This window comes from Oryzias melastigma, linkage group LG15 (assembly GCF_002922805.2).
Source record: "Oryzias melastigma strain HK-1 linkage group LG15, ASM292280v2, whole genome shotgun sequence".
Classification (NCBI taxonomy): Eukaryota; Metazoa; Chordata; class Actinopteri; order Beloniformes; family Adrianichthyidae; genus Oryzias; species Oryzias melastigma.
Window position 1 is genome coordinate 19,414,652 of NC_050526.1, and position 25,047 is coordinate 19,439,698.

Here is a 25,047-nt window from a genome sequence, read left to right on the forward strand (position 1 = left end):
TTTTACTTTTGATATTTGAAGATTTGTTAATATTGACTTGAAAGAAATTAAACGATTAACGTTCTCTGTCCCATTTGAAGCCCATTGCTCACTAAACTGTTAGACAGCTACAGTTTATTCACATTTAAAAGCTAAAAAGCTGATAGTTCTCAAAAGTTTTTAAAATATAACTTTGAAAGGGTTTCCTAAAGTTTAGGAAATTTCCTCTTCTGGCTAGAGACTTTTTCTGGTGACATCTTGCACTCCTCCTTTGTTTACGCTCTCTACAGCTATAGAGCAGGGCTCCATCTATCTATTTTAAATTTGGCTATGTGTGGCACAAGGAAAAGTTTGGGGACCCCTGGCTTATAGCCCCTCACAGCCCCAAGCTAACAAAAACAAGTTTTTAGGCAGAAGCGGGTTTGGATGAGGAAAACGAAGATATTAATAGATCTATTTCTCTGTAAGTGGAGACGTTTGTTGCAACAACTCCAAACTTTTTCCAATGCCTCTTTTTCAAAGAAACACTCAATTTTCATTATATATATATGTCACCCATCGTGAGAAAAACGCCACAAGAACACATTAGAAACACCAAAACTTCAATTTCCATCGAAGTGTGTTTTTAATCTAAAGTTTCCTTTATTAAAACCAAAACCCTCCCTGAAATATCTGTCCCAATAAAACATCCTGGTTTCAGAAGGGACTCTAATTACATCTGGAGGACTCTAACTTGATAATAAATAGAAGAATAAACATTCACTCATCCAAGCAGCATTACTGTCAACACAACTGCAACAAACATTGAGGTTAATTCAGTTAGGGAGACGAGAACATTTCCAATCTTAATTTGCTGTAATAAGCTGCTAATTGCAAACAGAGAAGGTTCTCATTGTTCCTATTCCTTCATAAGAAACATATCTATCTATCTATCTATCTATCTATCTATCTATCTATCTATCTATCTATCTATCTATCTATCTATCTATCTATCTATCTATCTTATGAAACAGCCGTAAGAAATACAAAATTGGCATTTTTTCCCCCTTGAAGGATAATTAAACTTATATGGCAGTTCATTCATTCTTTCTAAAATTAAAAAAAAGTTAAAATAACACGCGACTGTTTAGTCTGCACGGTCGGATGCTTCTCTGTAAACATTTGAATTAATATTTGAACAGAGGTGCGTTTGCGGCCGTGCCAAGCCCGAGGTTCTGGAGAAAGTTGTCCACTGAAGTGGGGTCAGATCCAGTGTGACCCCTTCCCCATTAGAGTGGCACCATCAGGCGGCGGCCGGCTGGTCTCCTCAGATTACAGCCGAAAGAAGCAGCGGATTCTGTTTCTATTGATCCGCCTAGGAAACGGGCCGAGCTGGAAGGCTAGAGAGGTGAAATCTGAAGCACTGAGGAGCTTTGAAGGACAGTGGGCGGGATTTCTGCTGTTGGGTGGAGGCACCTGCAGTCAACTTTGCTGCATTTGTTCATTTGACAAAAACAATCACTTTAATACACTTTGAGGCTATAAAAGCTATAAATTAGTCACTTTTCACTCTTTTAGACATATTTGTGCAAATTTAACTAATATGTCTCAATTGTTGTGCAAAACACTGATTGCTTGTGAACCCTTTGATGGGAAAAACTTGACTAAAAAGCATTTTCTCAATAGTTGCATTCACATCATTTCATTTTTTTTTCTCCCTTCTGTGATTTCCTTAAACCTGCCACACGAGGGCAGCTGTGGTCTTTTAATGCACCATCTGCCTCCAATCCCAGTTGTTGAGGAGACAGTTCGCAGCATCCAGGTTTATCCAAGAAAAAAAACACACCTTCCTCTCCCTCCTCCTCATCCAGTGTTGCCCGCCACCCGGCAGTGATTGCTGCTGCTGCTCCCCAATTCCATCAGATTGGCCGAGGCAGCTCGCCCTCCTCTAAATGAGTTGGGGTCAGACTCACTGAGCCTCAGATGACTCACTGGGATCAAGTGGTCAGACACCAGCGGCGCGCAGAGCGCACACAGCACCAGATTAGATGTGGAGTCATGAGCCTCTTTGGCATTTACGAGCAAATATTTGGCCCTACCTTCCTGTAATTACCACCCAAAAAATGAATATTTGCCAAGCAAAGTTCAATCCTTTGATTAATTAAGCTCTAAATTATATATTTTTTCCTAATATCAAACAAACAGTGCGCAGAGATTTATTCTCCATCACCTTCAACTTCATTAAGGTTGCGCTCTCATCCGCGCGCGCGCCAAGGAAGGCAGCCTTGGGGCGAGCCGCTGAGGTGTGTGAGAGCCCATGTGGCTTCCTCACCGACTTCTTCCTCAATCATGTGAGACGCGCAGCTCTCTCTGTGGAGCGGCAGACCGCATTGTGGCGCCCTGCTCGCCAATTCGCTCTCTGTGGGTCGCAGCCTGACGCACTCGGGGAGGCGATCCCACGCTGTCACATCACTGCGCGCGAGGTGGAGGAAGAGAGAGAGGGAGAAAGGGAGAGAGGGATGAAGACGGGGACATTAAACTTTGCGTGATTGTGCCTGTGATGCTTTCACGTTCACCGTGGAAGTCGCGTGTCAACACAGCAGCAGCCGCCGCGTCCTCCTCTCCAAACTGTTCATGCCGGAGAAAGTTTCCACGCCACTCAGAAGAGGAGAGAGGGTAAAGATCCAGCAGCAGAGCGCGCGCTAAACTTCTCGGTGGAGACGCAACCATGGGCACCTTGCGCGACCTCCAGTACGCGCTCCAGGAGAAGATCGAGGAGCTGCGCCAGAGGGACGCGCTCATTGACGAGCTGGAGCTGGAGCTCGACCAGAAGGACGAACTTATCCAGAGGTTGCAGAACGAGCTGGACAAGTACCGATCCGTGATCAAACCGGCAACCCAACAGGTCCACAAGCAGAATGAGCTGCACGAGCAGCAGCGCACGAAGAGGCAGGCTATTTCTGCAGAACCCACTGCGTTCGACATCCAGGATCTTAGCCACGTCACGCTGCCTTTCTACCCCAAAAGCCCACAGTAGGTGTCCACCTTTGATTTCTTTATATTTTAAATAAATCTCTTTCATTGTCCATTCTTCCACACCTGTGTGATTCTTGTGCGTTCGTGTTGCGCAGCAGGTACTTCACCTGTAGCGCAAGAATGGTGCGCACGCGCGCACGTACACAGACGTGCATGCGCCACCAGAGAGGCAACACTGGGAGGAAAAAAGTAAAATACAGAAAATACATGAAGTAGTGACTGAGTGTTATCAATACTGGCAGCAAAGCGAGCAAAAGGCTGATTATCAGAAACCCCTCGCGATAAAACGAGACAAATTAAAGTCTATTGAGGGAATACAGGGATCATTTTGGGTTTACATACAGATTTGGAAGTTTCAGCAGCTGCTGGATTGCTGTTTATTCACCAACTTCCATGGAAACAAGCCATTTTTTTAGCAATGAACCTAAAAAAAAGGCTTAAAAATTAAACCAATTTAGACATTTGCAATAATGAACAATTAAAAATCAGCAATACTTGAAGTCTGTGAACCTAAAGTTTGTTATTTTGCTTAAATCAAGTACAATATTAGTCACAAAAAACATTTTCTCCTTTTATGTTTTAACAAAAAACATTGATGCGTCAGACTTCCTGTCAAATCTGAGTGATCATCTCCTTATCCCCTTTCCTCCAAGTGTTTTACATCAAAAGGTTTTCCAAATTTCCATCATGAGACACTGTGTTTGATATCAATTCCGTTTGATTTGCTCGGCGGTCTCCTTCTTTTACTTCTGTCACACCTGTGTTCTGTTTGCCATCCTTCCCTCCCATGGCTACTGCTGCTGCTGATTAGTCCTCAGATTAGTCCATGCTTTCAGTTCCTGTTTTTTATTTTTTGCTACCACATGTGTCATTTATGTCAAGGTTTTTGCTTTTAGCTTTAGTTCTTCAGGCACTAAATCAGTTGAGTTTTGGCCGACTTGCCCTCAGGCTCTTACATTTCCAAAAAATAAAAGAAACTTTTGGCATCCAATGCATTTCCTCCTTCAGAAATGCTGCTACATTTTTGAAAAATGTACCATGTTTTTTTCACAACTAAACACTTTTATTAGAGTAGATTAAATTGTAGCTCGTCATCATTTGACTGCATCCCATGATGCTCTTTCTTGTAGCTAAAAACTATACTTTTGCAGTAGTGTCTCAAAAATGACTGTTAAATAGTTAAAAATAAACCAAGTTGAGTTGTTTTTAAACCAAAGTTTAAAGTTAAGAAGGTACTTGCCTGTTTAAATCAGGGAAAAAAGTATAAATTGGGTTAAAATGATACCACTATAACCAGAAAAATTTGTATTGCTCCAAAAGTAACCCAAAATATATTCCAAAATAAGTAATCCAAGAATTGAATTGAGGAAATGACTTAAGTGTTTTAGGAATGTATTTATATATGTGTGCCCCATAATGCACTGCTTATTTTTAGGGTCAAATTTAGGGCATATGTCTCCTAAAGTTTGTATTTAACCGTAACAAAATCTCATAGATGCATTTAAAATGAATGGGGCTGGATGCTCACACACAGCCAAAAAACGTATTTAACCCTTTAACACCTGAGGCGTCGCTTAAACACAAAATCTTTAACAAACTGTAACTTTTCCACCGATTACATGACAATCTTCTCCTTCAGAATCTGCTGGAATTACTCGCATTAATGGTTGAAAAGTAACAGTAAATCAAAGAACATAAACACTGGAATTGGTGTTAAAGGGTTAAAGATCTGACTTAGGCAACATTTTAAGTCTTAATTACTCCTCTAATAACCACAATTGTGGTCTAAAATAATAAAAACTAATTACATCAGTGGGTTCTGTCCACTTATTTGTGTTTATGTTCTTTTTATTCTTATTTTTACCAAAGCAGCTCAGTGAATTTGGGGGGTTTTATTAGGTTTTAAAGGATTTAATCAGAAAATAACTTTGCTTTATTGCTTAATTATGCCATTACCCTTGTGGATTAAAAACATCTCTAATAAATTTTCATTATGTTCTGCTTGCTGGAGTGCAGCCATAAAGTCTGCTCCATTTCAACAAATAGTTTGTCTTTTTGCTTGATCTTCCGTACAGCGCCCTCTGAACGCTCCCTGCACCCTATATGTCTCTTTGTTTGTCTCATTTCTGTGAGCCTCTCCTGCTTTTCTGCCACCCCTCTCCTCTTTTTCCTCCTAAAAGTGCATATTTTCTCCTTTTAAGGAAGGCTGAACTGGCTCTGCCTTAAACTTCACCAGCGGATGAAAGCAAATATGTCATTCTCGTAAAGTAGAGGAAGGCAGATGTTTTCGTGAGGGTCTTGCTGGAAGAGGTTACTCAACCTTGGCGGCGATCGGAATTGAAAGGCTGCGAGCCTCCTGGGTGTAAATACAACAGAAATGGGGTCAATGAGGCACATTTCCAGAGCGCTGGGGGTCAGCTTTGAGAGGGGGTAGATTTGGAACTCTCTTTTGTTTAGTTGATTCAACATATTTTCTGCTGTGTAATGTACACAATAGGGTCTGTTGTGGAGAATCAATTTGGTAAGAACATTTCTTCCCAAAAAAAACAATAAGTTTATTCCAACTAAAACTAACGGGATCTGTTTGGATCTAATTATCTTCTTGCTGAAAACTGAGAAAGATTTGAAAAATAGTTAGAATATAAAACCACATCTTTAAGCACAGAATTAAAATACTTTTATTTATAGCAGCTTTAAATTGTATAAATATCCAGAAAAGTTGGATGCTTGTTTTTTCACCTTTTCACCTCCAGTGTTAAATGAAAATGACTTGGACAGAAAGAGATATATGTACTGGCAGATGTGAGCCGTTGATGCTAAAACAGCACATTGTTTGAATTTACTGCAGCCTTGAAACCAAAGTATGCAAAGCTGATGCTGTTGGTCACATGACTACAAGCCTGTAAAAAAACGTGGCTTTGAATGTGATGCTTTTTTCTCTGTGTTGAATCAATGATCCATCCAAATCTTGTGAGCTGTGGAAACAATCAGGTTGTTTTAGAGGGTTAAATATGATGTTTTCCAATTGAAAGACACTTAAAATTACTTCATGTTTTGCGTTGCAGATTTAATCGATTCTCCTTCCCCCTATTATGTTTGGAATTCCCAATTCTTGAGACAATAATGTGAATTTCTTCATAAACAGTTCAGTCTTATTCACAAATTTCAAAATCATGAGTTTTTAAAGGCTTGTCAATGATTTGCATCACTCTTTACTTAGCCGAAACTCATATTTAACCCTTTATAACAATTTTTATCATATTTGATAAATGCATTTCTGAGACTTCTATCTCAAACTCTCCTTAGAAACCCATTTGGTCCATGTATTCTGCCCTGTAGTTCATCATTATTCCACTAGGGGCAGTAGAAGGGCTTTTCCTGCTCATTTCAAGATGGCTGCCTCCATGAAATCTTTGGTGGGAAAAACTCTTAAAACTTTTTGGTGAAAGTAGCTTGTCTATTGTTATTAATTTCTTTAAATAACTACTTGCTGTATTAGAATAATGCAAAATTACTTGATAATGAATTCCTAATTACAATATATTAAAAATATATTGATCAAATTTTAAATGATGGGCAAAAAAAGAACTCTCACGTAAATATTTTTACATCTTAGACTAACATTGTGAGTAAAAACTCACCAAATCACCCCAAAAATATGATTAATACTATCTACTTTAGATCTGATTAAAAAATGACAAAATGCAATATTTTTGTGGTTTTATATCAAAGGTTTTAAAAAACATCTAAATCTTCAAAAAAAGAATTTTCTTTCAATTATTTGATATAGTGGGCCTTGCGGTGTTAAAAGACCCACTTCAATGAAAATTGTGTTTTTAACATGTTCCTGTCGCATTTTTCTCATGATGGAATTTAAGATTTGTCCATAACTCTCCATTTGGAAAGAAATAGTGTCTTCGATATCGGACGACATTCCCACACGATGACATCATCAACAGTCGCCGGTCAGCTACGTTAGCGCAGGGCTGTTAGCGCTTGGAAATACACATCAACGTCAGTTTTATCATTTTAAAGACATCATGCTAAAACAAAAAGTCATTACTTAAACTTAAATGCAATCTTTTGTGCTTCAGAGCACACCCACGTGAAGAAAAACATTTTCTTCCCAGCGGCAAAGCGCGACACGGCTCACCTTCCTGGCAGAGGGATAGTCTATGATAGATAGATATGAGAGATATATAGTTTTATTTTTGCTTTACCCTTAAAAAAATATTTCGGACACCCCTTTTCTTCAAATGTCCCTTCAATTGACGGGGTAGGGAGAAGTCGGAGGCTTGGGGGAAGAATTTGGATCTCGCCAAAGTGTCTGTTAATTTGGATGTCACTTCCACTTGATGATGTCATCAATAGTCGCTGGTCAGCTATGTTAGCGTGGAGCTGCTAGCGCTCAGAAATACGTAAGAACATCAGTTTTATAACTTTAAAAACATCACACTTAAACAGAAAGTCATTACTTACATCTAAATATAATTTTTTTGTACTTAGACTGCAGCCACGTGAAGAAAAGCGTTCAAAACTGTACAACTGGATAGCTCAGACATTGCTCGCCATTTTTTGTTGCACTACTAATGTTAGCTTGGGATGATGAGGGGCTTTAAGCCAGCAGGAGAGAATGTAAACAAAGGAATGCTGGGATATTAGAGGTGAATATGTCTTAAAAAAACAGCACAAGCTTTTTGATTTTCCCTTAAAGCTGCATAATCATAATTAAAAGAATGCTTTTAAATGAGGTAAAAACACAGTTGGAGTGGAACTTTAGCTGAAAAAAAGAGCGCTGCAGTTCTGTAGATGCCGGTGATATTTATAACTGGTATTTACGCACCATGTACCAGATGCGGTGGCTGCTTCTCGTCGACGCTGGCATCTCCTTGGTTTATTCTCAATACGGCCGCACTATCCCCAGAAGTGGTTTTGTGACTCACAATCAAACGGAGACACAGATTCATGTGACCTTAAAAGTTCAACACGAGGAGAAGTGAGATTATAAAGCATCGGGTCATAAACACTCTGAAAAGAAGTTTGTTTTAAAGCAGACACGGAGCTCGGCGCTGGAGTCTAAAGAATTCTGGGCACTCCTGATTCTGTTGCCTGACATTGTTTGTGCAGATACGCAGACCCTGCTATTGGCATGTAGCTTGTGAAGACCTTTCCATAAATACCTTCCAGGTTGTTTACTTTTCGAGATTCAGGCTTGCCAAGGCACAGGAACTCACTGGAAAAATGCGAGAGGTGCTTCACCGAATAGTTTGAATTGTCAGAGGAAGGGATTGTGGGTATTTTCTGTTATCAATGTTTCAAAGCTACCCCTGCTGTGGGTTAATACTGGCACATAGTATTAACTTCATTCATTGAGCTGACGCCTTGTCGAATCTAAACTGAGCTTTTCACTTGACGAACCGTTTTTCAGTCCACTTTGATTGTTTCCATCTCTGATCATTTGTCTCCATTTGAGACGTTTGTTTTTGGGTCAACACATTTTTATAAAATTCCCAGTGATATCTTTGACGATTACAACTAATTTAAAGAAAATCCCCGTGTCATACTGTTATCTAACATTCCCAACATTTTTTTTTGTTTATTGCTGCATAACAAAACAATGTCACTGAAATGCACATTAGTTATAAAGTTCATTTTCTTTCTTTCTTTCTTTCTTGCTGGATGACTGAATTGAACTCACAACTATGGAAAGCCTGAATGACTTTGCTGTCTGAAGGACAAATTGGCTTTCAGAGGTGCCCTCTGAATGGCAACAATCTGCTTCCTTTAGGCCTGTATTTTCTTATTCAACAACTTCTTTCAGCGACTGAAGGGAAGGAACAAGGCTTCACCTTGAGGTGTTCAAAAGGAGGAAATGTTTCCCAATGTTCCTGCTCTCTTTTATTCAAACTTCTGTAATTGCTAAGATGTTGTTGTTTTTTTCTTAATTTCGTCCTAAATGAGTTCAGTTTTTAGGACCCACTCTAATCATATTTTGATCTATTTTAAAAGTGTTCTTGTTACGTCCCCAATGGGCACACATGCCTCAAGTCTAGAGGAAAATGGAAAAAAAAGGGGACAATGACAAAAACTGGACACCAAGTAAGAATAAAAAGAAGACAGTTTATTAAATAAATGAAATCCTGTGTCCTGAAAGAAAGAACAAAATTGAATATTTAGTGTGCTGGTTTAAACAAGAAGACAAACCAAAGGGAATTGGAACCTTGGCCAAAAATAAAATAATTCAGGGAGACTGCTGACTCAGCTATGTGACCATTGGATTCAGCAGCTCCCTACCTAAAGAAAACAAATAAAGCTCACAAATCAAGACTACCAAGGTCCAACCCCAGACTAAAATAACAAAACCCAGCAGTGTAAGAAATCACAATGATTTGTACAAAGAAATACTCAGAAATGCAATTTCTAGTTCATTTTTTTTCATGTATGTGCCTTCTATCATGAGAGAAATTCTACAAGAACACGTTAAAATCAGTTTACAAAGTAAATTTGCACTAATTTTTGTTTTTCTCTTCTCCCAGGTCCAAAGATTTGATCAAGGAGGCCATCTTGGATAATGACTTCATGAAGAACCTGGAGCTGTCTCAGATCCAGGAGATCGTGGACTGCATGTACCCTGTGGAGTATGGAAAGGACAGCTGCATCATAAAGGAGGGCGATGTGGGCTCGTTGGTGTACGTCATGGAAGGTAAAAGCACACCGACTCAGATCATTACAAGCGATCACCGCTGACATGAAAAGAACACCAAATCTGGAAAAAGAAAAAAAAATGGTTTCTGACATCTTTTGGACTCTATGTCTCTTCAAAAAGACCATCACGGCAATCATGGAAGTTAAATTAAAGGGCATTATTGATAAGTTTCTGGTGGAAGATGGATGCTTTTTGAAGCTGTATGATCCAGCCATGTCACGCAGGTTTTTAGTTTTATTTGAAGGCTTCATTTCTCATCAGCATTTCTACTTTCTCTCTTTTCTTTTTTCAAATCAAGAGTATGAAAAGCTCTGCTTACAATACCAGCACTGCAATGTCCATACTGGGACTGATAGAATTTATGAAAAGACATTTCTGCTGCTTGGTCTGGCGACAAGAGCCTTTGCACTAAAGTGTTCATTGAGCAATCGCCCCTAACAATGGATTTGACCTCAGTGAAAATGGCCTCAATCAATGTCTGGGCGATGTAATTGATCGTAATGTGGCAGTGAACTTGGACATTCTCAGACACATTCTCAGCTGCAGAGCAATTTTCCTTTTTATTTTTCATTTCTAAGCAGCATTTAAGAGAAAAAAACTTTGATTTTTAATTCAAAAGAAAGCCAAACATTATTTGTATTTATTTATTTTATTTACCCACATACAATTCGGTTGATACTTATCGCAACTTTGCACTCACAGTTTAGAAATTCATCAGCAATGATTGCAAATTGAAGAATTCAGTTTAAGAGGTGAAAGAACAAACATCATTAAAACCCTTTTTTTCCCATCACACCTGGCAGTAGGTGAGTTTAGTACATTTCACACGGAACAAAAGCTGCAACATTAATGGAGGGAATTCTGATCTGCATGAAGTGAAGTGCAAAATGTGACACAATCTGCATAAAAAGCTCGACGTGCTTGTAAATTAGTCAAGAGGGGTTCCCGGAAAAACATTAGGAGGAAAAATAAACACAATTTGTCTGAATGTAGCTTGAAATTCTAGTAATTTTGGAGCTTTTTGGAGCTAAGCACAACATTATTATTTTATTCCTGACATCTTCTATTTTCATTATCCTGTTTGTGTTTGAGCCCTTTGCTTTTACAGAAGAGTGTTTTCAGAATCATAAAAATAGTGATGTAGGGAACAGGGAAATATTTTTTGAGCACTCTTCATAGATTGAAAAGTTGTGCAGCAAATGTATTGATAGTTGTATAACACATAATGATATTCCAAACTATATATTACTCTGAACTCACAGCACTTTCCAGCACATTCACATGGAAGTGGGAAGTAGTGCTTGACATTAATACAAAAGCGACCAGCATTGAAGTGACTGAATTCCATTGCTTTAGAATATTGATGAAGCCTCTGGTGGAGCACACAAAAAAGATCTTTATTAGAGGTTTTAGAGCACAAAAACAGCTTAAAATCACTCTTTACAGCTTATAGGAAGCAGCTTTTGTTAAAAAAATATCACAGTTGTTGCCATTTTTCCAGGATATGACATCATTTTTTTCAAAAACAGACACACTTCCGACACCAAATATCCTTGGTTGTTGAAGAGAATTTCAAGATAACTTGTTTGACTTGCAAAACAGGTTTACCTTAAAGCAAAAAAGTTCTCTGCTGTGTTGTAATTTCATGAAGAAAAATGACAATCAAAGAAAAACAGAGGCTTAGAAAGTACTGATAATTGTTCATTTTTACCTTTTAGTAAAAATGGAAGCGACATTTAAAAAAAAAAAAAAATCCAGTTGTGGGATCATAACTGGTTTAACCCTTTAAACACTAGACCTTAAGCTCCAGTGTTTTGGCTACTGTAACTCTTCAGCGTAATTCCACCAGGTTTTGACGTGCAGAAATGCAGCTTTGTGCTGACATGCAACACTTTACAGTAGTGAAGTGCAATTTTGCCAAAAAAAAAGAAAAAAAGATGCAACTATGCGCCATCTTGCAACAATTTAATCAATAGGGCTGGGCGATACTGAGAGTATCAGTCTGATACCGATCAGTATCGCAGATATCGACATCAATATCGATATTTTTCGTAAATGTGTTGGATGTGACATGAACCTCAAAATCTCAATTGTTTTTAATTGGCGTGAATGTTTATTTTTTTACTTTTTTGAGTTTATCATTTTTTTCATTAGGTCTGGGTGATACAGAGAATTTAAATATCGATCTCAATATCGTTAATATCGATACCAATATCAATATTTTTTGTAATAGCACTGGATTTGAAATGAACCTCAAAATCTCAGTTGCTTTTAATTGGAATGTTTTTTTTTTCCAAGTTTCCCTTTTTTAATTAGCTCTGGGTGGTACAGAGCATTTAGGTATCAATCTGATGCCGATCAATATTGTTAATATCGATACCAATATCAATATTTTTCGTAAATGCGCTTTATTTGAAATTAACCTCAAAATCTCAGTTGTTTTTATTTGGAATGTTATTTTTTGTTTTGTTTTGTTTTGTTCAAGTTTTCCTATTTTGAATTAGAGCTGGGTGATACAGATCATTTAGGTATTGATCTGATGCCGGTCAATATCGATACCAATATCAATATTTTTCGTAAGTGCACTGGATCTGACAGTAACCTCAAAATCTAATTTTTTTTAATCACTATGAATGTTTTTTTGTAAGTTTCCCTTTTTTAAATTACTTGATAAACATAAAACAGAATTAGGACAATATCTTACTTAAAATAAAAACTTCTTGAAATTAAATAAAAAGTGAGTGCAAAACAGTCAACAAACCAAAAGAAACAAGTTACTATGATACAAAAATGACTCAAAACGTTTAACGATTTAAAAAAAAGAACAACTTGTAGAAATATAAATAATTTGTAACACTAGAAAAATAAAAACAAGTGAAAATGTGATACCAACTTGAGATGGATCCATCCAGCACTATTGGTCATAGGGTTGTGCTATGTAGGGGTAACCAGCAACGTCTTTGGTGTTAGAGAGATAAAAAGTGTCAAATCTTTGGCTTTAACTTTACCTCAAATTACAACACAGAAATATACATTTGCTCTGCATTACCCCTAGATGTTTATTGTGTTTCTAACTGGGACTGGACTGTGAAACACAGAACCCGATCCGTTTTTATCCATCCATTGCTGAGATTAGGCAAAAAGATGCAGAAAGGAGTTAAAAACAAACAAAGCCGCTGACTTTTTTTTGGTCGTCGTCGGCGCCGTGACATTTAAAGGTTGCTATTTAACAATTGTGAATGAATCAGGCAAGACATTTCCTTGATGTTCTGTTTGGGTTTATGTTTCTAAAACAAAAGATTTGTGACAAACCTGGAGGCCGAGTTTTTTATTTAAACTAATGGAGAAAGTTGAGTTGAGTGTACAAGCAAAATGTGATTTTTTTTTTTTGCTAAAAGCAGCTAGATGTATAAGAGTTTTGAAGCATCCCACACTTGCAGCCTTACTTTTGTATTTCTTTTTGAGAATTTCAGTCACACAACTTGAATGTGGCTCACTTCCATTTGTAGGCGACTCACAGAGGCCAACTTTCAGCCCATGTAGGTACATTTTGCTGAAGTTGACCTCTGCGCTTAAGTAGGATTTATAGGCAGGATTTCAGTAATAAGAGAATATTTTTAGATTGCGCTGCTGGAGCTTTGCTTAAGCAAACGGCATGACTTTTGGCCCTTATCTGCAGTCTGCAGAGAGAAGCCTCATATGCAAAGAGTTTATGCAAAACTAATGCAAAACACAACTATAGACAGTGTACCAGGAACCTTGGATGAACTGTTGGGATTTAAAAAAAATATTACGTCATAGTTTGTTTCTTCCCTGGCATCCAAAGAAAATCTATTTGCGTTATTGTTGTTTTTTCACACCAATGTGTTAAAGCCAAAAAAAAGGGGGGAAAGCTTTTTTTCGCAGTTAGCCGGAGCAGAAATCTCTCCTGAGCCTTAAAGTCTTTGGTCAGTGAATTTCAATCTCTCCACATGATGAGGACTCTAAGAAGAGGATTGCTTCAGAGGTGACTTGCCATGCCTTGCACCCATTCAGCATATGTCCCACTGACATGATTGATTGCATTTTTTTTTTCGAGCGCAACAGAAAGAGAGAAAGATGAATGATATAAATCTGTTAAACAATTAATTGTCGAGGGGCTTTGTGATTTTTCCCTTTGACAGTCGTAGAAAAAAGAGCGGGGCTGTAATTGGAAACAGGGCTTCAGTGGAGCCGTGGTCACGTGCCATCCAACATCAAAAGTTAGTTAATTAATTTCTATTTATTATTCCCTCAGGGATGCTGAAAATAAATATGTTTGTTTTCTTTTTATTTTTTTGGTGGCTTCTCCATCTGTCTTCCTTTGAGAGGGACAAGCTGGTAATGAAGTAGATGTACACTCCAAAACCAGGAAGTGCTTTTGTGCTTTGTGAGGTTGGTCATGCATTTGCATTAGGTCATCGTTACCTTATTTTCTTTGCAAATTAAGTTTTGAGTTTTGTGACAAGTCATCATTCACACTGCAGACATGTTGTGTATTCATTTACACGTGTTAGGGATCTGATGTGAGCTATAGAAGCACATAGAACCAACCATCTTAATAAATCATCACTTCAAATTTGAAATATTTAAATTTTAATGCTTTTATTGATATATTGAACAGAATCTGCCAGTCCAGCAACACATTTCCTCTGTAATTGGAAATCACACAGAACTTGTGCCAAACCAGCTTGCTTCTCCACAGATGATTTAATCCGTTTTTGTATTTTTTTTAATGCGTTTCGGCCACAACCGCTGAGCTGCCACGAGCATCTGTCCTCTTTTAAGCACCGATCACGGCTGAAAGACAAAGGCTCACGTTTCCATGGAAATGGAATAGGCTTTTGATTGGCAGTGTCATCGCCAAAGGCCCATTCAGGTGTCTAATGATGATGATAATAACTAGTGTAATCACATCCAATTACTCTCAAGTATTTTATACGCAGGAAAAACCCTCTGCAATTTCCTTCATAGTGTCATTTTGCTTAATGTAATGAAACTGTGTTTGCAGAAACAAATGTGCCTTTAGAGAATATGCTGAATAGAAATATAGCACCTGTTTTCTCAACAAGAAATTATCTTTTTAAAATGTATCAGCTGGTGTTAAATTAAAACAGTACATGATTAGATGACTAAATATTTATTTTTACTATTGATTACTCTCCCAATCAATCCATAATAATTCATTTGGTGATTTGATCTATGGAAAAGGTCAAATTTGGAAAAAAAGTCAATCATAATTTTATTGATTTACTCCAAGCTGCAAAAATAAAACCTCAAAGACAATCGATTTATGAAAGCGAGTGTATTTCTTTTAGCTGAGATCTAGTTGAAGCTTTAAAAAAGGAAAAGGAAGATGCAAGGATATATTTTTCTGATTTAAAGTCCTCTTGTTGCAGATATTTAGCAGAAATGTTGCAGATCCCTACATTTATGGTTTTGTTGTTAATTTCCTTTTGGATAATTATTCCCACTGTTGCTTTAGTGGCTGGTTAACAGTTTGTTCATGACATTTAGATAAAATAACAGTGACTTCCCCATTTTGCTTTTTCATTATAAAAACAAGCTGTGCTCATGCGAGACTCCTACCAGGGGGAGCGTCACTGCTGTGGACTAGAGTTCATTTCCTCTGTCTGCTTCACTTGGAAAGCTCATCTAAACTCTGGTGAGCGCCGCAAAAACAAACCCTGGTTGGCCTGAAAGTACAAGTGTGTTGGAAGAAGCTGTACTTTAGATTTTAGAAGTCAAGCATGTTGAAGAGAAAAATAAGGAGAGCCAGGTGCAGTTCACCAAGTAACAGCTAGGGGGCTCTATATAAAGAATGTAAAGAAGACCAAGTTTTTAGAAATAAAAAAGGTTTTTAGTTTGGTCCCAACTAAAATTTTCACCAGTGTGGCTAGATTAGTTTCCATGGCAACTATACTGGGGGGGGGGATTTGGTAAACCTTGTCTTCTGTTTTATAGTTTACTCATAAAATTCTTAAAATCATGGAGTGTTTACGGGAGTAAAACTAAATGACCCCTCCTCCCTTGAGTTCTTTTTTTTTTACATGTCCTTGCTAGTCCTATTATTTATAAACTGGCCAATCAGATGCCTCAATATAAGTTTAAAAGTTTAAAATGTTTGACTTCTTCTGAGCCTACGTTCAAGTAGTGGGGGTTTGGATGTCTGAGAAGCTAAGAAAGAAGCACTTTGAAATAAAAAAGGACTGTACAAATTCCACAGTTCATCTTTTTTTTAACTTGAAAATGAACATTTTTACTGTAAAATCATTTTTAAAAAGTAGAAAAAAGTATCAAAATTACTTCAATCCTAATCCACATTCACATATTTTTATACATCTACATCAATATGAACATATAACATAGATTTCCTATCTTTACCCGTATTAAACTCACATCACTTTCAACACATCATTCTATTGGACAGTAAAATGACTTGTTACATTAAAAAAAAGTTTTTTTATTCAAAGGGCCAATGGTAAGACATGAAAATGAGGTTTGTTGTCTTGAAGCAACGCTATGCAGAAAAGGGTTAAAATGGAAAAGAATAGATTTATTATACTCATTGTCACATGTTCACTGGTCAGTGCCTCATTCTTACTGTTTCTAAAAGAATAAAATTATAATTGACATCAAATAGTTTAAGAATAAAGTAAAAGGATGGATAAAATATGTAGTAAATACTCATATATCAAAAACATAGCCATAAAATAAGTAATAAAAGCAAAATAAAATGAGTAATAAATGTAAGCCACTTTTTTATTTATAGCTAGACTATCTGCTTGTCTATCTTCTTGGTAAAGCCAATCATAACACACAAAAAAGTTTTGTTCCAAATGTGTCTCTTTTTTTAGAAAATCTGTTGCTACACAACTCTGAAAAGTTGCTTGATGGTAAATGGCATATACTTTCTAAACACACATGGGCGCGCACATGTGGGTTTAAAATTGCAAAGTTAGGTCACACATATCCTCTTAGTGTGGTTATTTTTTCCATTTTGTTACATTTCCTTTTCCTGGTCAGTGAATCCTCCAAACAAGCCAAAGAAAATATTTACTGCATTCTTAATCCAAGCAGGCAAAGTCCACCGGATGTTTTTTCTTTCAATTTTAGCAACTTTTCATTCACAAAGTCGACATGAATAAATAAAAAAAAAGCATAATAACCTTGTCAATCAGGATAAAAGTTCAATTTTAACATCTTCATAACATATTGAACGTCTTTTTTTGGATTACAAGTGAATGACTTAACGGAGTAATTTATTACTTTCAGTAAACGTTCAAGGGAGGCAGACAGTGAAGTGTGGAAAGTAAGAAAAGGAAGCTGCTGCTTCAAACCCTGAGTGCTCACAGTCCATTGACAGCTTCTTTGACAAGCTACTATATTCAGAGTGGAGCACTTTACACAGGTGGATAGGGGATGTGAGCGAGCACCCAGGATTTGACACATTCTTGACACAAATTGGAGAGTCCCAATTATTTCCTGTAACCTGTCGTTAGTTACAGCAAACAGCACATGCTGACAAATTTCTGCTGGAAAACTCGGTTTGAGTGAGTTTTAAATGGCATTATGAGATGTCTGAAGACAGCAGAGACAAATGTCAGTGTGCTGTTTTCAGACTTCACCTGACAGCTCGTGGATGTGCTCTCCCCTTTCTGCAGCGGAGGGTTTACGTCAGAATAACAATGAAGTGTTTACCCACAGTGGCTTCATGCTTGTTCCTCACCATGAGACCGATACCTCACGCTTTTTTGACTCTTTATGGTGTGATTTTTTTCAGCAGCTATTGCCTTTGTGTGTGGGCTGATCTGTGTGCGCTCAGCACAAACCAAATATAAACATCTTTGAGAAAAAAAAGCACATATCTGTTTACATAATTCATAAACCATGCCTATTTAATCCTATATAATGATCTCCCACAACTTTCCACCACCTCACAAGCTGCATTATTAAATTATGACTTAAAAACTCCCTTATAGTGACTTTGCAGACACCGTTTATTGACGAACAATTAATATCTGTCTGGTATTTGGATGTTGTTTGGGGTGAAATCCTCTTGCAGTGATGAAAGCTGGAGTCCTCACAGGGATGCTCTCTGTGCTCAGTGAGGCAGAGTAAAAAAAGATGGGCTCGTCTCTTATATTGAGCTCAGAGATATAATCTTCAGAGGCACCTGAGTGCGACTCGGCATCACAGGTGTGAAAGGACACAATGTACAAATTAGAAGCACGATCTTTCTATTTTTATTTTTTCCCCACCACTGTTTCAGCATCCCTTCACTTAAAGCTGCCACAGCAGATGCCTCTGCTATTAAACTATCTGCTCATCTCTAGAACTCCTCAGCTATGTGTTTACCACGGATGAACTGGGTTGCAGGAATGTGAGCTCAGACACATCGCGCCACATTGTTGCCTGGCAACTTAACTAATGCACACTTAAAACCGACGCTTTTGTCGAGGTATCTCGAGGCGGAAAGAAAAAAAAGAGCCGCTAAATTAAAACGGTGCAGCTCAGAGATATTGGTTCGACCAGCCCGTGTCAGCACAGCGTGGATCCGACGTGATGCAACAACCGCTTCCATGTTCAGCAGCTGAGCAGGTTAATAATGAAGCATGACACACTTCCGCCTCAGACTCACCCAGAGGCATGCGGAGCAGCTCAATTTCAATTTCTGAGGACAGAAATAGAATGAAAGGATGACTCTAGGTGCTTTTTAGGGTGTCTTTACAGTGATACAAAAGAGCAGAAGATGGGCTGCTTTTTCAAAAGTTCCATTTAAAACACACCGTCAGTTTTTTACTTAAAATAACAAACCACGATCTCTAAAAAAACAGACAGGATTGCCATCAGAGCTGAACTTCATAAACTCCTAGCTTGCACTAGAATATATTAATATGTTACTAGGAAACTGCAAAGGAAAACCTTCATCTCTGCAAGCTTCAAGATCCAGCAGATTCTGTTTAAATCATGGTCAAAAATTATACATTTCCTAAATGGTTAATACCACTTCCTGAATTAGTCAATAAGCATTTTGAAGTGTGCAATTAGGAAAAAGTATTTGATTTGGTTATAAGGTTGAATCTATGAAAAGAAGTTGAGAAAGAAGTTCCTGCAAAACCTTTTTTTAACTTTTAGGGAAAAAGATTGATGTTGCTTTGAGCTTCAGTTGCAGACAAAAGTAGGAGAGACATTTCTTTGTTGTGGTAAATAATAGATGCAGTATAAAATGTTAAGAAAAAGTAGTGCCACAGTCTATAACAACTTAAGAGAAAGAGAGGAGCACACCTTGAAATCAATAAAGGACTTGTTTTGTCCCTTATGTCCTCTCCTGCCGAGTGTTTTGTTTTTGGGCATCTGGGATCAGCCCTTTTGGGGAGGGATCCTGTGAGGGTTGTGGACTTTGGTTTGTTTTTTCGTCAGTTATGATTTTTTGTTCTTCAGTCATATTAGTTTCATTTTCACAATCCACAGCTGTCTTCATTTCTGTTAATTGCCCTCAGCCAATTTAAGGCCCAACCCGAATTCTTCCCTTCTCCCTAGCCCTTTTCCCTTCCCCTTCATTTGAAAAGTGCTTCTCAGCACGACTTGGTTTAGCCTCCAGGGGGAGGACTTTATATCCTTCCGTTTTAAGGGTCGGATTTAAAAAATACATTTCCTGGATGCACTTACAGTTTACACTCAGATTCCCCCTTCAAATGGAGGGGAAGGGAGAAGCGCTATGGAGAAGGGAAGAATTCGTATTGGGCCTAAGTGTCTGGATTTCATTTGAGCTTTGACAGGTCATCTACTCTGTTCTGCCTGCCACTGGTTTGGTTCTCCATGGTGTTTTCATTTAAAAATCATGTTTCAGTTAATTCAATATTTTAGGTTTCTGCCGCCAAGCCTGGTCTCCTGCGTTTGGGTCTTCCACCACCACTTTTTGACAGAATTACCTGACCACCTTGGACACAGCAGGGGAATTTTTGCTGCAGTTGCAGGGTTTTCTACCACTGCAGTCCACACCAAGTCATACCACATCAGATGGAATTTAATGCAGCCATACTCAAGTCATGTCATGCTATATTCCCCGAACCCGTTACTGAGGGGGACTGTTGGGGGCCATCCTTCAAATTTTACGTTTCCGTGGAGGGTCACCAGGGCCGCTCCTCTTCATGTGCCTGTTCCTGAGGAGGGTCCATGGGACCATGCTACATGTTCCCTGTCCCTGGTGATGGTTGCCGCTCATCCCCCTCGGGCGTTTCCCATTCCGGAGGAGGATCACTGGGGCTGCTCCCCTTCATGTTTCCTGTCCCTAGGGAGAGCTGTTGGGACTTCTCCTCTTCATGTTTGTGTCTGAGGAGGGGTTCTGATACCCCTCAGATCCATCTGGCTGCAGGAACCCTGAATATTGCTGGACTTGATTTTGCTTTGCTTCTCCATGCCAAGTGTTTTGTTTTTGGGCATCTGGGATCAGCCCTTTTGGGGAGGGGTACTGTGGGGACTTTGCTTTGTTTTTTGTCAGTTATGATTTTTGGCCCTTCAGTCACATAAGTTTCAAGTTCACAATCCACAGCTGTCTTCATTTCTCTTAATTGCCCTCAGCCTATTTAAGTGTCTGGTTTTCAGTTGATCCTTGTCAGGTCATCTTTTCTGGTCTGTTCTACCACTGCCTTTTCTTTTCTTTTCACTTAGTTAAATGTTTTAAATTTCTGCCACCAAGCCTGGTCTCCTGCATTTGGGTCCTCCACCACCCCTTCTTGACAATCTCAGGAGGCTCATGTTGAAAACTATAAAGATCTATGTTCTCTGACCTGAACGCTACTGGAAAAAAAAGCAGATTTTTTGAAGAAACATCTTTAGCAAAAAAAGTTCTTTTTGCAAGAATGGCTGCATATCAAACTGGATTAATTGAAAGACTAAAATGAATTTTCTCATAGTTTGTAACGTGACACGCAGTGTAACCGCTGACCTGAGACGGTCACGAATTGGAACCATCAGCTTTCATGGTGACTTTAACAAAGCAGTCTGAGGAGGCTCATTAAGGTGTCACTCTGGGAAGGAGAACCGCAGAGCTGTAATTGGAATGACATAATTGGGTAGTGGCTGAGTATCTGTCCTCGTCATGGTGGCCGCTTGAAACTTAGCAGAAAACACAAAATCTTGCCACATTTAAAAGCGAATTCTGCTATTTTGTGTGCTTCTGATCCCAACAAGTAATGTATGAACTCACCCTCACCTTTTTATTGTTCATTTGATTGGTGGTATTGTTGATGGGATTTCAAGGTTATACAAGCCAACAAAATATGTTAGTCGCTGTAGGATTGGATTGCTGTGACCTGAGTAACTGAAGAATCCATATCAGGGAAGTTTTGCAACAAAATGTGAGAATAAAAAAAAAAAAAAAATCAAGCAGCCTGCTGATATTCTGAAAACCCTCGCAAACAAACACAAATACTTTCCACAATGTGGCTTCAGCCTGTGCGATTTCTGCGGAGATGGTGCGCGTCTGTTTGCTGCAAACTAATGAGTTCACCTGCGCTGAGCAGAGCACCAGCTGCCTGAAACACAAAAAGAAAATTTTCTTTTTCTGGCAAGTGTCTTATCCTATTTTCCCTCTCTGCCACTGAGGAGTTCCCTTTGTCACTTACTTTCTCTTTCATTCTCTCATGTTCTCAGAGTCACTGCTACAAATTATCAGTTCTCCATACAACCATGAAACCGAGAGCGCTTCCTTCTTTGCATCTTACCAACTTTGACCCCAATCTGTCCTCTTGTCACTATCCTTCCCCACTTGCTCATCACCTTATCCTTTCTTCCTCCTTTGATACACCATTCTATCTATCCTACCTCATTTTCCTCTTACATTTTATTCCCTTCCTTCTCCGATTAGCAGGCAGCGGTCTTTGTTTTTCACCCTGTGACTTGGAATAAAAACTGATCCTCATTGTTTGCCCCCATTTTCCGACAGAGACCGAGGAATTCACCTTAGAGCAGGAATTAATGAGCAATTTGTGAATGATCCCTAAGCCTTCATCCCCTTTGGGGCTAATACTGCTTTTGCGATTTTCTCATCTGGAAATTGTATGTGCATGTCAGTGTGGAAAATGAAAGTAGTGAAGCTGGGATTTGAGGGGGAAAAAAGGCAGATATTGATGGAGTCCAGAAGGAGTTGAATGTTAGCCAAATGATAAGAACTCCTTTCTTTCCATTGACTAAAATTTGTGGTGAATTACTTGTCGTGTGATGTGTGTACAGGATGGTGGCATTGACTGGCAGGCGTATAGACTGGATAATCTGTGTTTGCTCAGGTTCACGGTGAGGAATTTGCATTGACGGGGTGATGGACAAATCCTTCCCCACAGAAAGTCATCAACTGAACCGAGCGATTTACTGACGTTAATGAAATTGTTCTTAGATTTGACCTACAATCTCGTATGAAGAAGTTCAGGGAGACTCAAGCGTCCATTTTCATCAATATGTCTGTCTTCTGGCATTTTTAGGACTTACCATCTATTCTTTACTTTCACTTGACATTTTTTCTTCATTAAGTCAATGGAGTTAAAATGTATCCCTTTGACCTTTTGCATTAGGATTCCCACTTCCACCTGGGAATGTTCAATATTTCCCCAGCTCTCTATAGACTGGGTTCGATTATGATTTGTTTGCGCAAACAGTGGAACAAATAAGGAGCAAATCCTCCCGGATTTTCCAAAAAGGAAGAGAATGCCTTGTTTTGATTACACTTGACAATATAAGGCTGTTGCATCATTTTCCATAAGACATCCAACCCGTTTCACGTGCCAAGGAGATTAAAAATGCTCAGCTCATTAAGCAGAGCGTAAGCTTTAATGAAACAGAATGAGCACTATCTGTTGGCCAATTACTTTGGCTTGGACTAAGATTCCTGACGAATTATGGGAGGATTATTACAAACGAGTGACATGTGATACATTCATGGTCCCCGGGGATTGAACAGTGGCTGTTCTGTTATCCAGTCGTAACAAAGTTTTGGGTAATTTTACGCTTGACGTTGTTTTACAGTCAGAGGTTCATGTGTACTTTCTGTGGTGTGGTGTGCTGGGATATAAGAGCTGGAACAGAATGTTCTTTCATTTGTTTTGGGGGTTTTAAGTATATTTGAGTGCTCAAAAAGTCCTTATTTCATCCTTTTTTCTGACATTCCTATCAATTATGTCTTTGACTCTACTAGAAATATATATTTCTTCATATTTTTTAAGCAAGTCAAATCAAAATAATGTCACAGATTATCACTTAATATAGATGGAGTGGTGTTCGGGACAACCATGTAACATTGCTAAATAGATATTTTCAGTTACATATTATAGTGTGAGCTTTAACTTTAAATATTAAACTTTATAGCACATGTCAAAGTCAAGGCCCGAGGGCCGGATCTGGCCCGATGTTATCTCACACTTATTTTTAACTTGTATAATTTTGACAAAATATATTTTTATGGAGAGTAAATTATTGAAATTATTTAAGGTTTAAGTTTATTTATTCTGAAATAATATTCCTGTCTTTTTGTTATTCATAATTATGTTAAAAAGTTACAGTATTAAGGTTTTAAAAATTGGCATTCTGCTAGCTTTTTGGTCTATTTTGACATCATCTACAAAGGCTATTTTAGAGTTTAGCTAATGTTTCAGCTACATGCTAGCTTTGACTAATTTAGGCTTTTTTCACTTTTTTAAGCTCATTTTGGAGTTTAGCTTATATTTCAGTGACATGCTAGCTGTTTTGGCTAATTTAAGAAATTTTTAGTTTTTTAGGATATTTTGGAGTTTAGCTATTATTTTAGCAACATGCTAGCTGTTTTGGAGTTTAGCTAATATTTATACACTAGCTGTTTTGACTAATTTAGGCTTTTTTTTTAGTTGTTTAGGCTGTTTTGGAGTTTAGCTAATATTTACACGCTAACTGTTTTGGCAAATTTGGGCTTTTTTTGGTTGCTTAAGCTGTTTTGGAGTTAAGCTAATATTTATTCACTAGCTGTTTTGACTAATTTAGGCTTTTTTTTGTTGTTTAGGCTGTTTTAGAGTTTAGCTAATATTTATACACTAGCTGTTTTGGCAAATTTTGGCTTTTTTTGTTGTTGTTTAGGCTGCTTTGGAGTCTGGCTAATATTTACACGCCAACAGTTTTTGCTAATTTAGAGATTCAAGACACTGAAACCCACATTGCCTCTGGTGGAAGGTTGGCGCCTGTGAATGAATGGATCTGTGACTGTAAAGCGCTTTGGGCCTTTGAGGAAAGTAGAAAAGCACTATACACGTATTTGCCATTTAATAGCCTATACCAATATTTCCTGCCTTTTTAGAAAATAGCAAAAAAGGACATAATTTTGACCCCACGGTAATTGAGAAATCCTAAATAAGATGAAATTATATGAAGATAAACAGACATTTTTAAGCTAATAATCTAAACAAAATTACATAATTATAGGACTTATCTGAAGCAAACAAAAGGCAGATCTCATAAATGATTACATAAATTACCTGTAGTAAAACTGATCTATCATTGTTCCGTTGACACGTGAAGATAACCGACCCGTGAGAGTTGTAAAACAGCTATTAAGATGAACGCTGTAATTGAAGGCATCACCTTTCTTATCTTTTTTAATGAGGAATACTTTTCAAACAGCTTGATGTTTGTGTCGTGCTGCTAAAAAAAGAGCAGACCTGGGAGTGAGAGGACCCATACTTTGCACGCTGTGTTCATCTGTACAAAGATGCCAAAGCGCTGTAATTAAATCTTATCTGCATAAAAGAAATGTTACAGTAGTTGCACATGGCAAGGACGCTAACCGCTAATTACAAAGCTGCAATTTAGTGTGTGAATGCAAAATGATCATTTTGACTGCCCCCCCTGTTTAGGCAACCAATCAACTTGTCAACATAGGAGCTATAATCAGAGTCTGATGAGAAGAAGAGCAGCAGGGACGGTACCCAGCTTGTTAAAATGTTTTAATAAAAACAAAGAGGGGGGGAATGAGCTCCAGTCGAGAGCATGACTGTCACATCTCACGCTGCATGTTCTTCCACTCAAATTAAGGAGTTTTCCGTGCGAAGCAGCTCAAAGTGAACATATGGCGGTACAGTACGCAGAATCGGTCTCCAAGGTACCATGATGAAAAATGTATTAAACCAACTGTCCTTCATATTCCACCAAAAAAAGCACACTAGTTTGTGCTTTAAAGTGACTTGAACTCCTTCCCTAAAGCCTTATGAATAATTTTACTCAACAGGTACCTCTATTGAACTGAAAGGAATGTGAAGGGCTCTCATCTCGTGTGAGGGTGCAGCAAGGGATACTCGGCTGCATCCGCA

At 38.2% G+C, this 25,047-nt stretch overlaps 1 protein-coding gene across 2 annotated transcripts in view; it reads left to right on the forward strand.

Moving 5' to 3' along the window:
• The window catches only part of prkg1b (protein kinase cGMP-dependent 1b), a 108,049-nt gene that overhangs the window by 3,161 nt on the left and 79,841 nt on the right, over positions 1-25,047 (forward strand). The window contains exons 1-2 of one of the 2 annotated variants that reach the window (XM_024297553.1): positions 2,502-2,991; positions 9,531-9,697. In XM_024297553.1, the coding sequence (XP_024153321.1) occupies positions 2,687-2,991; positions 9,531-9,697 (472 nt within the window). In that variant the 5' untranslated portion in view covers positions 2,502-2,686. Of the gene's footprint in view, positions 1-2,501; positions 2,992-9,530; positions 9,698-25,047 lie in introns of those variants that run through there. The other variant, XM_024297554.2, reaches the window with a different exon arrangement.